The 14,804-nt window shown below is 48.9% G+C and overlaps 1 protein-coding gene across 1 annotated transcript in view; it reads left to right on the top strand.

Annotated features, from left to right (window-relative positions):
- The first annotated feature begins 358 nt into the window (after window positions 1–358).
- LOC129384001 (uncharacterized) overlaps window positions 359–14,804 on the top strand; it is a 43,063-nt gene continuing 28,617 nt past the window's right edge. Inside the window, exons 1-2 of the mRNA XM_072284384.1 lie at window positions 359–566; window positions 13,304–13,526. Of these exons, the coding sequence (XP_072140485.1) occupies window positions 395–566; window positions 13,304–13,526 (395 nt within the window). The 5' untranslated portion in view covers window positions 359–394. The remainder of the gene's footprint in view (window positions 567–13,303; window positions 13,527–14,804) is intronic.

Genomic DNA, 14,804 nt, shown 5'->3' with positions numbered 1-14,804 from the left:
GTCGCTAGCGCATCCCGTGCTCTTGCACAAGATGTTCCCAACAGAGCATGACACTTTATGCCCTTTTTGCAGACGGTCAAAAGGCACTCTAGCACACATCATTGCAGAGTGCACTAACCTCAAGAACCCCCCACCATCCCTACCCCCCACCCTCCCCAGCCCCAACCCCCCCGAGCGATGGGAGACCTTGTTGTCCAGCCCCGACCTACCGACCCAGCTCGCGCTGGCGGCTAGGGGCCAGGAACTGCTGGACGCATATGGGACCTGCGAATAAGGTTCCACCCCATCTGGTGCCAGCGCGCACCAACCGCCACTAAGCGCTCAGTTCAAAAGTTGATTCTCTCTCTCTTCAAAACCTTAGTTTATTTTACAGAAATGTTTTATAATTAAACAAATGTGCACTAAATCTTTTTCTCACGCAGCGACAAAGACGATGACAAAGCGGAAAACGACAACGACGACCACCACAGCAACAAAGGCAACGACAACAAAGAAGACGACGACAACAAAGAAGACGACGACAACAAAGAAGACGACATCGATATCAACGACTACGACAACGACGCGTAAGCTTAGGGTGATTCTGTTTTACGTTGACTTTCGTGAAATTTATAACAACCGCAACCAGTGGAAGAGAAATAAAGCGCGTCCGCCATTTGTTTTTCTTAATCAGGATGAGTGCCTGACGCACAATCCTATAATTGCAGTTTAAAAATGCCACTATACGCACGGACAAAAATTATTGAACGTTACTTAAAGGCAAGACGAAGTATACATGTTGCCGTTTCTCTATATCGATCATGACGGATTCTTTAGTGAATATGGGAGTTAACAATAAAATGTGGAAATATTTACCGATTGAACATTCGTCAGCGATATGCTAAATTTAGGGTATTTCGATATCCTTTTCATGATCATATTGACTGTAACGATAGCTCTTGCTGAATCAGTGGCGACAAAAACCATGTCGTTGTGACTAGCTGAAATCGCGCACCTGGATTTTCCGCCCTTCTTTTCATACCAGTAGAAAAAAAACAAATGTTAGCATCGCAGCAGCTGTGCTGTCGTTTATACATTATATATATATATATATATATATATATATATATATATATATATATATATATATTAATTATAGTACAGGTGATGTAACTCCCGAATGAGGATGGAGGATGGAGTGTGCTAGTACAAGGAAATGAAAAATATGCAAGGAGAGAATTCTAACAAAGCACCAGAATATCATAAATATTCGCCGCGATATCGAACTATAGGTGGCACCACCGTCGCCGCGTCAACGTGCATAGGCCTTCGACGGCGCGCATTGACATGTGTGCGTGTGGGCATTCCGCTGTGGACAATTTGGCCCGTTTTTCAGGTAATGAAACCCGCTCACTGTAGTGTGCTGGTCTCATATTGCCCTCCAGTGCTACATTCTTTTTTTTTTTTTTTTGCCCGAAATCCGCACAGCATTTCCATTTACGCGAAAGAAGCACGTACACTCGTTCAATGGGGGACTGGCACTCAACAACGCAGTCTTTGTTTCGGCACTTTCTCGGGGCTTTTTAATATTAAAATTAAATTATGGGGTTTTACGTGCCAAAACCACTTTCTGATTATGAGGCACGCCGTAGTGGAGGACTCCGGAAATTTCGACCACCTGGGGTTCTTTAACGTGCACCTAAATCTAAGTACACGGGTGTTTTCGCATTTCGCCCCCATCGAAATGCGGCCGCCGTGGCCGGGATTCGATCCCGCGACCTCGTGCTCAGCAGCCCAACACCATAGCCACTGAGCAACCACGGCGGGTTCGGGGCTTTTTGTGTAAGTTCGGTTTGGATTCCGCCTAGTCTGTTAATATTGTTGCGTCACTTATTAATAGTGCATTCTGTGACATTCTTGCACTGTATAAAAAAAGAGTGTGTATTGCTGTAAAACAAAGGTAAAGTAGCAAGTTAATGCGCACTCTACACCACCAACTGATGCGCGTTCTACAGCTTGTTTTCTTTTTTTTATTCGCTGTGAAATGCAAACAGTTAATGAGTTCAATTAGGCAAGCTAGGCCACTGCGACAGTACCTTAGTATAGCTCATCAGGTCGCTTCAGACGAGATTATTTTTTATCGTCCTTCCACTGTTTCGCGCACGACAGCGATGTGACAAAGTTGCAATTATTTTTTTAGCTAATATCGTTCGCTAGTTTCACTTCAGCTAATAGTGGCCCTTGTCTTGCATCAAGCTAATAAAGTGTATGACGCGGTATGATATGAATGCACGCTTAAGGGACAGTTTTTTCTACTACTTTGAGTGATGTTCACACCACTCCGTTCATGTTTCCTGGCAACACAGAGTTTGCGGAGCGAACGACATACCGTGACGAGTCACTTTTTCACCACGGTATTCACGTCTCGCTGCAGCGACTTCACTTAATTAAACCAACGTACGATTCTTTTCTGATGTTCTCGAAAAACGACGCCATAATAAAAGTGATATGATTGTGGCGAGCGCAGGGTGGGACAATCAGACATCGCGCGCTCGACACTGGCGTTCACTGATCTTACTGCAGCGCAAAGACGACAGCGCAATGCTAAATGCTTTTCTACACCGTCGAACATCGTAGGGCAGCAGACTGCGCTACAGCCACGGAAGAAACGGCCTTTAAACCTGTTCACGCCGATACAAGCATATGTAAACACGTAGGGGAGGGTGGAAAGAGAAAAGCAGAAGGCAGGGAGGTTAACCAGAACAACGTTCGGTTGGCTACCCTACTCCGGGGGAATGGGAAAGGGGAAAACAAAGATGACAGGGAGAGGGAGGAGGGAAGGAAAGAAGGACATTAGCGGTGAGCTCGCTGACGCGTGTGGTCTAATAGAAATTGCATTAATAGTCACAGACATTCACACAAGTCCGTCGTCCTCAAGAAGCACAAAAGCGCCTTCACCGCTTTGTGGGCCGACGAGCGATGGGGGCGGTGTTCCAGCAACACCTGCACAGAAAGCGGCCGATTTTCCATTTTTTGGAGGGCGTTAGGAAGTTCTTGTCTTTCCGGGGCATATCGTAGACAGTGGCAAAGCAGGTGGTCGATATTTTCTTTGGTGCCGCAGACCTCGCATGTTGCATTGTCGTGTTCCCAATGCATAGATTTTCGCCCTATTGGTCACGAGATCAAGCAGAGTCGCCGCCTAGCGGGCGATGACTGAACCACAAATAGTTTGGATTGCGCTATACGTCATCTGCTGGGCACTACGTGTTTACACTGCTGCACTGTAAACACGTAATGCCTAGCAGACGACGTGCGGCGGAATTAACCCTATTTGTGGTTCAGTCATCGCACGCTAGGCGGCGACTCTGCTCGATCTCGTGGACAATAGGGCGAAAATCTATGCATTGGGACATACAAAGCGAAGATGTGGATACTTGCATAGAGTATTAATGTGTTTGTTCAAGTGGTCAGGGATATGGTTACGGTCAGGGAACGGAACATGCAGAAAAAAAAATCAGTTACGATTTAACCATAAATGCGAGAGAATTAAGTGCGTTAGCATTACGTCGCACTTCTTTGAGGACCAGCATCCATGATTTAAACTGCGTTGATTACACTGAAAAGTGTTGAGGAGCTCGCTCGACACACGTCTAGCCTCTTCGAAGAGCGAAATGAAGCTGACGGTGTTCCGGAGGAGACCACCGTCAATTTCAATATATATATATATATATATATATATATATATATATATATATATATATATATATATATATATATATATATATATATATATATATATATATATATATATACAGCCACAGTGTGGCTGCACTGAGGAGGAAGAAGACGACGTGGGCCCCGCTTGATATAGCGTCGCCATTTTGGCCTTCCGTTCGCTTCCCTGTAAATAAATTGTATATAGCATTGGGCTTCAGCTACACGTAGCATTAATTTGGTGGAGGTGGACGTTCCCCGTACCCGTCATGGAGCTTCGCAGCGGCCGCAACGGCGACAGTGCAACTTCGGCTGGCGGCACTTCATCTACGCAACCGTCTTCGCCTGCAGCCCCGACCTACGTCGCCGTTTCCCCCCCTCGGGATCCTGGTTTTTTCAACGGAGTCGGCAGTCCTGACATTGACGACTGGCTTCGCCTATACGAACGTGTTAGCACCAGTCACAGGTGTGATCCGACTATGATGCTTGCGAACGTTCTTTTCTACCTCGACGGAGCACCACTTGCATGGTTCCTGACTCACGAAGAGGAGATATCGAGCTGGGACCTCCTCAAAGAGAAGCTGCGCGACCTTTTTGGCAATCCATTCGGTCGCCAAGCCAATGCCAATAAAGCCCTTGCCACACGTGTACAGACGTCGACCGAGTCCTACGTGTCGTACATTCTCGACGTGTTGGCCCTTTGTGCCAAGGCTGACCCGACCATGTCTGAGGACGATAACGTTAATCACATCCTCAAAGGCATTGCTGACGACGCCTTCAATTTACTGGTGCATGTTTACGAACGTCACCAGCATCGATACGATCCTCAAGGAGTGCCGCCGTCTCGAGCATGCTAAAAGCCGCCGGGTATCCCAGCACATCACCCGACTTCCCAACACAGCTGCTACGTCATCCTGTGACGACCTCTTCCACCAGCCGTCGCGATGTGACAACTTGACCCGCATCATTCGTCGTGAGGTCGAAGCGGCACAACCGGCGGCCCCTTCATTCCCGTCACTTGATCTTTCTCCGGTGACAATTTCCTTAATCCAGGCCGTCGTCCGTCAAGAGTTGTCCAACGTCGGCCTGCAATCCATTCGTTCCCTATGCTCGGAACCTCTCTCCACGCATGTCGCCACCGCGCTCTTCTTACTCCTCTTATGGACAGCGCAACCCCTCCGAATGGTGAACCGTGGACGACAAGCCGATCTGTTTTAACTGCCGACGCATTGGACATGTCGCTCGCCACTGCCGCAGCCACTGGACTTCTCCGACGCGCTATTCTCCTGATTACCATCCTCGCCCCTCTAGCGCATCCTTTTCCTTCGCCCCTTCTATGCCCGCTCCATCATCTGACCCTGCGATCCCTTTGACAGGACCCCGCTACTACCGCTCGCTTTCTCCTTCCCGTCGTCAATCTCGTTCGCCCCCGTCACGCCGTGCTCCCTCTCCGACCTACTCGCCGCACTCCCGACCGGAAAACTAGACAGTGTAGCTTCTGGAGGTGAAGCTGCAATGACGACATTGGCACGAAATCCTCGCTTCACCTTACCCTCGAACAAGAATCTTTTGGGCGTTCTCGTCGACAATGTTCCTGTGCGCGTTGATCGACACCGGGACGCATGTGTCCATTATGAGTGCTGCTCTTCGCCGTCGGCTCAAGAAAGTTCTGGCGCCCGCCCCGAACCGAGTTGTACAAGTTGCCGACGGAGGGACTGTCGCTATTGTTGGCATGTGCTCTGCCCGACTCACCATTGCTGACAGACACACCGCCGTTCTCTTCATCGTCATCGAGCATTGCCCTCACGAACTCATTCTCGGTCTGGATTTCCTTGCCAATCATTCTGCCCTCATTGACTGTTCGGTCGGCTCACTTCGCCTTGACTTACCTCTTCTTGCAAACCCTGTGGACCCGCCTCCAAGCCGTTTGAGCTGCATGGATTTTATTCGCCTACCGCCCCACTCTGTGACACACGTCGACTTGTTGTCCTCACCAGCTGTACCTCACGGTAATTACGCGGTCGCAACAACTCCAGCAGTTACACTTACACGTGGTGTTACCGTGCCGCACACTGTGCTGACAATTACTGGCAACCGCACCTGCCTTCCCCTGGTCAATTTCGCGCTAACCGCGCAAGTTCTGCCTCAGGGGATTTCATTGGCTATAATTAGCGCTTTGCAGGATTATTAAGTTGCGCCATTCACAGTGGAAGGTCGTCACTGGAAGATCGTATATATATATATATATATATATATATATATATATATATATATATATATATTGTAAAGGGGGGTTTATTCGGCTCGTAGAGCAGCAGCGACGAACTCAGCACCAGCAGGTAGGGCACAGCCAGCGAACGAACTGGGTACGTGCCACGCGATGGCAACGGGGCTTTTCAGCCTGCCGATCTTCTTCGTCACAATCACCCCCGGAATTGAAGAGTAACCATCCTGGCGACCAAGGAAGAGGTGGGCGGATCGTAATACTGCTTCAGCCGGTCAATGTGCACAGTCTCTCGCCCCCGACGACGAAGATCGGAAGATGTAGATCCGGGTTCAACCACGTAGTTCACTGGTGATGTTTGTGCAACCACGTGGTAGGGCCCGTGGTACTTCGAGAGGAGCTTGGACGAAAGGCCAGGAGCAGCAACAGGCGGGACCCAAAGCCACACGAGTGAGTGGACGGGGAAGGGGTGAGGGGGAGGATTGAGGTCATGGCGTTCTTTTTGGCGGCACTGTTGAGCGGACGTCAAAGAACGGGCCAGTTGTCGGCCTTTCTCGGCGTGCTGAGCAACCTCAGAAACAGGTGAGCATTCAGCAGGGTCCGGCCGGTACGGGAGAACCGTATCAATGGTGCTGGAGGGATGGCGGCCGTAAAGCAGAAAGAATGGTGAGAATCCGGTAGTGGCTTGAGAGGCAGTGTTATATGCGTAAGTGACGAACGGAAGTACAAGGTCCCAGTTGGAGTGGTCAGATGCAACATACATTGATAGCATGTCACCAAGAGTTCTGTTGAATCGTTCTGTTAAGCCGTTGGTCTGTGGATGATAAGCAGTAGTAGTGCGGTGAATAATTTGGCATTCAGATAGGAGTGACTGCAGGACATCCGAGAGGAATACGCGGCCCCGATCGCTCAACAGTTCACGAGGTGCGCCATGACGGAGAACGAAGCTGTTGAGAATTAACGAGGCGATGTCTTTTGCTGATGCGACAGGCAACGCGGCGGTTTCAGCATACCGTGTCAAATGATCTACGGCGACAACAACCCATCGGTTGCCAGCTCCAGTAGATGGAAGAGGCCCGTATATATCAATGCCGACACGGTCAAATGGTTGAGCTGGGCAGGGAAGTGGTTGGAGAGGTGCGGTGGAGAGATGCGGGACACATTTGCGTCGCTGGCAGGCAGTGCAGGAGCGTACGTATTTGTGGACGAAGGTGTACATCCCTCGCCAATAATATTGTAGGCGAAGCCGTGTGTACGTTTTTGACACTCCGCCGTGACCACACTGCGGGCCAGAATGAAAAGCGGAGCAGAACTCTTGTCGAAGGTGGCGAGGCACTACTAAGAGCCATTTGCGGCCGTCATTGTGGTAGTTGCGGCGGTATAAAAGTCCGTCCCGGATCGTGAAATGCTGCGCCTGTCGGCGTAACGCTCGAGGTGCCGAAGTTGCCGGAGGATTTGACAAAAAGTCCAATATGATGACGATCCATGGATCTTTTCGTTGCTCCAATGCCATGTCCAGGATGTCAAGTGGTGAGACGTCATGTCTGTCGGTAGAAGTGCTGCTGTCTGAAGTAACTGGGGAGCGCGAGAGGGCATCGGCGTCAGCGTGTTTGCGTCCAGAGCGATAGACGACACGGATATCATATTCCTGGATTTGGAGGGCCCACCGAGCGAGGCGGCCCGACGGGTCTTTTAGGTTGGACAACCAGCAAAGAGCGTGATGATCCGTCACCACGTCAAGCGTCGACCGTAGAGATATGGACGAAATTTTTGAAGAGCCCATAAGATAGCCAGGCACTCTTTTTCTGTGACTGAGTAATTGGCCTCAGGTTTCGTGAGGGCACGACTGGCATAGGCGACTACGTATTCGGCATTAGTGTTCTTGCGTTGTGCGAGCACGGCACCAAGGCCGACACCACTGGCGTCAGTGTGAAGTTCTGTAGGTGCGCTTGGATTAAAATGGCGCAAGGTTGGCGGAGACGTGAGTAGGTAACGAAGAGTCGTAAAGGCATCATCAGAGGCTTCCGACCAAGCAGAAAGTTCATTGTCGCCTTGGAGAAGTCGGTTTAGTGGTGCGATCACAGTAGCGAAATTGCGAACGAAACGTCGAAAATAAGAGCATAGGCCAATGAAGCTGCGTAGTGCATTCAAGTTAGTGGGCTTCGGAAATTCAGATACGGCGCGAAGTTTAGCAGGATCAGGAAGAATGCCTTCTTTGGAGACAACGTGGCCTAATATAGTCAGTTTTCGTGCTGCAATTCGGCACTTTTTAAGTTAAGCTGGAGACCAGCATTCCGGAGACAGATCAAAACTTGATGTAAACGCCGAAGATGGGTCAGAAAATCAGGAGAAAAGACGACAACGTCGTCGAGGTAGCAGAGGCAAGTATGCCACTTCAGGCCGCGTAGGATGCCATCCATCATGCGTTCGAAAGTGGCGGGCGCGTTGCACAGACCGAACGGCATTACAGTGAATTCATACAAGCCGTATGGTGTTACAAACGCGGTTTTCGAACAGTCAGCGTCAGCCATGGGCACCTGCCAGTAGCCAGAGCGGAGATCTAAGGAGGAAAGAAACTCCGCTCCTTGCAAACAGTCAAGTGCGTCGTCAATATGTGGCAACGGGTATACATCCTTTCGGGTAATCTTGTTAAGCCTTCGATAATCGACGCAAAATCGTATGGTGCCGTCTTTCTTTTTAACTAGGACGACTGGTGGTGCCCAAGGACTACTAGAAGGCTGGATGACACCGCGATTGAACATATCGTTCACCTGGTCATTGATAACGCGTCTTTCAGTCGCCGATACTCGGTAGGGACGCTGTCGAATTGGTGCATGGCTCCCAGTGTCGATAGTGTGCGAAACAGTCGTCGTGCGGCCGAGTGATGTTGCTTGGCAGTCAAAAGACGAAGAGAAGTCTTGGAGCAAGCGAAGAAGTTCGCCGCGCTGCGTCGTCGTAAGGTCACTGGCAATAGCTGGCGTAAAAGAACGCGGCAGTGACTGAGGAGGCGATGCCTCGAGAGCAGCAAGATAAGTGGAGTCGTCCATCGTGTCAAATATTGAAGATGAGGTCAGTGGCTCTGCTCTGCCAAGGCTTTCACGGCGGCGTAAAGCAATTGCTTCAGCCGATGGGTTTGAGACGCACATGAGAGAGGCGCCAGCTTTGAACTCGAGGACGGCGAACGGCAGTGGTAGTGAACGGCGGCGAACTAAGAGTTCGGACGGAGCGAAGAGTACTGTGCCGTCATCTACAGATTCGCAAGAGATACTGACAAGAGTGGAAGACCAGGCAGGTATAACGGTGTCTTCTGAAACAGCGATTTTGCAACAATGGTCCTTATGGTCAGTGATAATATCGGTCGAAAACTGAAACAGCTCGATTTCAGCGCGGGCGCAGTCAATGATCGCATGATGTGTGGAGAGAAAGTCCCAACCTAATATGACGTCGTGTGAACATGATGGCAACACGATGAATTCTATGATATAGAGGACCTCCTGAATTATGACACGAGCAGTGCAGGCACCGGATGGCTCGACGTGCTGCGCGTTGGCAGTACGAAGAGACAGTCCAGAAAGCGGCGTCGTCACTTTTCCTATCTTGCGGCAAATACGGGCATCGATTGCTGAAAGTGCACCGCCGGTGTCGACAAGTGCTAGCGTCAATGTTCCTTCTATTGCGACTTCAATGACGTTCTTCGTGGAAGTGTGAGGCCTTATACATTTCGCTGGCACCGCAGTACTCGCCTCCTGAACTGCGATATTTAGTTTTCCTGACGCAAAGGGCTCCGCCGCCGGTGCATGGGGGAAAGCGAGCGGCGGCGAGGAGAAGGTGAACGGCGAGCGGCGGAGAATGCGGTGTCGACGGCAGAAGGAGATTCAAAGGCGTCCGAATAGTTGCGGCGTTGGAAACGTGGCGCATACGGACGCACATTGTTCGGGACGTTCGGTGTAAGCAGGCGACAGTGACGTGCCACGTGTACAGCACGGCCACAATAAAAACAAATCGGACGGTTGTCTTCCGTGCGCCAATGGTCTTGAGGTCGTGCATAGTGAACCAGTGGACGGACTGGAGGGGATACGGGCGGGCGCAAAGGTGGGCGAAGGGGGCCGTAGGTCTGCGGTGCAGGCCTCATCGCGACTTCGGCGTACGCCAGGGGAGCGGCCGTCGGAGCCTGCTGAAGAGAAGGCGAAATGTGGTCAGCTGCCTGCTCCTTGATGACCGATTGGAGAGCGGGCGCCAACGGAGTACTCGGCTGGCCGTGTGCAAGTGGAATCAAGGAAAGCTGACGAGCCACCTCTTCACGGACGAACTCCTTGATCTGTAGCAGCAACGAAGTGTTATCCGGGGCAGCAGCCAAGCTCGACATTGAAGTGGCCTGAGGTGTAGATTGGCGGGTGGCTACGCGTTGTTTGCGCAGTTCGTCGAAGCTTTGACACAGACTGACGAGTTCAGAGACTGTCGAGGGATTTTTCACCAACAGCATCTGGAAGGCGTCGTCTTCACTGCCTTTCAAGGTATGGCGGATCTTCTCGGCATCAGCCATTGTGACGTCAACGCGGTTGCAGAGGTCGACAACATCTTCTATATAGCTGGTAAATGTCTCCCCGCACTGTTGCGCACGGCCACGGAAACGTTGCTTGGCGCGAAGCTTGCGAACGGCGGGGCGCCCAAATACCTCTGTCACGTTAGTCTTGAAGGCCGTCGACGTCGTCAGATCACGTTCGTGGTTGCGGTGCCACACGCTGGCGACACCGCTCAAATAAAACGATACGTAATTAAGTTTTTTGATGTCGTCCCAGTGGTTGTGGATGCTCACCCGGTCGTAGTCAGCGAGCCAGTCTTCTACGTCATGGTCTTCGGTACCACTGAAGATGGGTGGGTCGTGTTGCCGCAACGGGCCGGGGCAGACCACGGTAGTCACCGGGGCAGCGGGTTGTGGTTGTGGTGGTCCTTCTTCCGGCATTATGAAGACGGGCTGCAGTGTCCGATTACGAAGTTCCAGAATTCTGGTTGTACCCCGCACCTCCACCAATGGTAAAGGGGGGTTTATTCGGCTCGTAGAGCAGCAGCGACAAACTCAGCACCAGCAGGTAGGACGCAGCCAGGGAACGAACTGGGTACGTGCCACGCGATGGCAACGGGGCTTTTCAGCCTGCCGATCTTCTTCGTCACAATATATATATATATATATATATATATATATATATATATATATATATATATATATATATATATATATATATATATATAAATATATATATATATATATATATATATATAAATATATATATATATATATATATATATATATATATAATTTCACAGACATTGCTTTTTTCCCTTTGACACTCCTAATGCTAACGCATTACAAATATGTAAACCGTAAGACACTCCTCACACACATACAGGATGTTTCAATGAACACTTTCTATATTTATATTTATTCTAACCCGCCGTGGTTACTCAATGGCTATGATGTTAGGCTGCTGAGCACGAGTTCGCGGGATGGAATCCCGGCCACGGCGGCCTCATATCGATGGGGGCGAAAACACACGTGTACTTAGATTTAGGTGCACGTTAAAGAACCCCAGATGGTCGAAATTTACGGAGTCCTCCGCTACGGCGTGCCTCATAATCAGAAAGTGGTTTTGGCACGTAAAACCCCATAAATTTTTATTTTAGAACTTGCCTGTGGCAGATGGCACAATTATAGTCTATGAGTTGGTCTACTCGAAGAGGCGGACATTACTTGCACAAAAAAATAATGAATAACATAATCGACGAATCAACAAAAACAATCAATTATGTTTTTAACTAATTACCTTGCGGAGCACATCGAAATTTACAAATTCTAGCCACCAAGAGTGCAAGGCATATCCACTTGAAAATAAATGTGTAGATTACACCATTTACGAGACATGCGCTGTCAAAATGGCTGTGAAAATGCCCTGTCGTTTCACTTACTTTCTTACCAAAACGTCGTTTTATGCATGGAACCACAAAAGTAACTGAAACGCCAATGCATTTAAGCGCAACTTTTGGGAAATAATATCTCTAAACAGTTGTCATCCTGCGAATTGATTCCAAGTGGATCCGCCTCGCGAACTCCCCGGCTTGAATTTCTAAATTGCAATATGTTCTATGAGGTGAGTAGCTGAAAATTTGATTATTGAATTTTTTGTTAATTAGGCGATCTTGCATTTCAATTTTTTCTTCAAGTAATGTCCACCTCTCCGAGTAGACCAGCTCATGCACTAGAATTGTGCAATCTGCCACAGGAAATAAAAAAAAAGTAATGTGTGAGCTGAAATACCCGATATTCCGACGATTTCGCATCTTTCACATATATCACATCTTTTTACAACTTAAAAAGAAAGAACAAGCTTCTTTCGGCCCGTTAATGCACTCAGCACTTGCGGTAGTTTGGTTCCTATACCGGCACTCCGAAGGCGAGGAAACCGCCTCCAAGTGCTCCAAGGTCGTGCGCGGCGCTTTGAAAAAACCAGCGAATGTGTCATTGTTCGTTGGCCGGGAAACGCGTGTATGAATTGTTAATGCGCATAGCCAGTCTAGTCTTTACACAATGTTGTCATCAACTCCTGAAATAAACATTCACATGTACGCGGCGCACAACTTAGAAGTCCTCTCTAAGTACACCCTGTCTTGAGACATTTTGAACATGCACCGCCTTCCTTCCCTATTATGACGGAATGCAGAAAAACAAGAATGTAGGCATGAATTGGATGCCTTACCTATAAGAGTTGACTAGCTGACAGGATCTGTGTCTACATTGAAGGCGCATAGTGACAACGTAAGGTTTTGTACATTTAAGAAAAGCACTGGTATTAGGTATATTTTGGTGAATTAGTAAATATATTTTGTGTAATTGAAAATAAATGTCGGAAAACAGCACTTTACTGCCGGCTGTCCCCGCAAGTCAGTATTTGGTGAGGCCTGAAAGTGCTTACGGATCCGGTACGTTTGTCGCTGCTTACTTGCCGTCATCGCCGATTGTTGACCTTCCTTAGGAAGTTTACGGTTTAAGTTAGTCACTAATCCGTTTTCGCTCGTCAATAATTGGAACATTGGCTGGAAATGGAAACAGTACGTCGCGTACCCCTCTTAGCGACAGAAAAAATCTTTTTCATCGGCACATCGCGAGCATCGCCTCACGTCGGCAGAGCTTCGACAGCAAAGTGCGTGAGGGCGTGCATCCAATACCATCTCATTACCGATGACTCCAATCAAAAGCACATTGCATGCAGTGATTGCCGAGGACAATAGTTTCCTATGAGTCGTTGTAATACTTCTTAGAGCACTCCCGTTGATGCTATGCGCGTTGCCCTCTATCTTTGTGCTTGCTCTACTCGTGCCTTGCACGTACAGAGCGTCCCATCCCACCGTACTCGTTGGTGTGCACGTATGGGCCGGCGATCACGGCGAGTTCGCCGTTCCCCGAGGACGGCGTGTGTGACTACACCTTCCTGGAGCAGATGCCCGCCTCGCATGCCGAGAACTTTGGCGGGCCGTACCGGTCCGAAGTGAAGCACTTCATTGACACCGCGGCGAAGCACACGAAGACCGAGTACGGCGTCGCCTTCGATTACGAGTGAGCCTGCCCTTGGGGAGTGACAACCTGCCCCCCTTCTTTTTGTTGTTAAAGGCCAGTTCCACGGCCTCACATATTCAGGAGGAGAGTAAGCAAACTGAAATACGATAAAGAACACCGTGGAGAAATGGAAGGTAGGCGAGGACACAACTAGACAATGCTAAGCTAGGCAAGCAGAGTAGGGACAAGTAGCGGGAATAGGGCGAGTGGGAATACGTTCATGACCCGTCAGTGCGACAGCTAGACGAAGACGAAGAAATGCTATCGCAGACGCTACATCCAAATGGTAAAATTCGCACGTAGACTCTGCTGCAAGTCAGGCATAGCTCAGTGCAGTCTGGACAGTTACGAATGCTAATTCGGATTCAAGGCTCACATCTTCCTTTTCTTTGTTGTTTTTTTAAGTGGTGCCCAACTTAGACAATTTCGAAGCTTTGTGTTCTCAGCTCAGGACACGACCAGTCAAACAGCGGGGAGCAACGACATTGTTGCGCTCTTTTTAGCAATACAATAAATGTGATACGGTAAGGGTGCACATACTGCTGTTGTGCGAGGCAAGTGAGCCTGGCAATAGATCCAATGAAAGCGACATTTGAGGAAAAGGGAAAGGAGGCACGAGGAGCAGGTGAATAGCTTAAAAAAAACGGACAGTTTTTGCGCTCGGGTGTGACGTGTATCTGTTGCAGGGCTGAAGCGTTCTGCTGTGATAAATGATAAATACACAGGTGGAAACGCAGGTGGTGTCCGTGCAAGCCCACGTGAACAAGGGTAAACACAAATGTTGCATGTTGCAAGGATGAAATATTAAACTGAATGTTTTTTTTGCATATGCGCCATCTATCCGCAGCTCAGGCGTTATAAATTGCAGAAGAGTCTAAATATATTAGAACTATACTATGATACCGCCTTATACGAGAGAAGTATTTTCAGTCCGTATTTGTACCCAATAACTTCGTTCCTTTTCTCAGCACTATAGTTTGCTCTGAAGCAATGAGTGACATTGACATAAGCAATGAAGGCATTATTAACCTGGTGTCGAACTTGGATACCAAGAAATGCACCGCTCCGGACGAGATACACAATGCATTCTTGGTTAGCTATTGTTTGTGGTCATCAAGATACCTGACGGTCATATATTTAACAAATCTTTATCATCTGCCACTGTTCCTTCCTCATGGAATTTAGCTAAACTGCTACTTCTTTATAAATCTGGAGATAAGCAGTCTTTGTCGAACTACAGACTGATTTAAATAACATCGCAGTCATGTAAAATATTAA

The sequence above is a fragment of the Dermacentor andersoni genome, chromosome 9, assembly GCF_023375885.2.
Source record: "Dermacentor andersoni chromosome 9, qqDerAnde1_hic_scaffold, whole genome shotgun sequence".
In the NCBI taxonomy this organism is placed as follows: domain Eukaryota; kingdom Metazoa; phylum Arthropoda; class Arachnida; order Ixodida; family Ixodidae; genus Dermacentor; species Dermacentor andersoni.
This window is presented reverse-complemented; position numbering and strand designations above follow the sequence as displayed.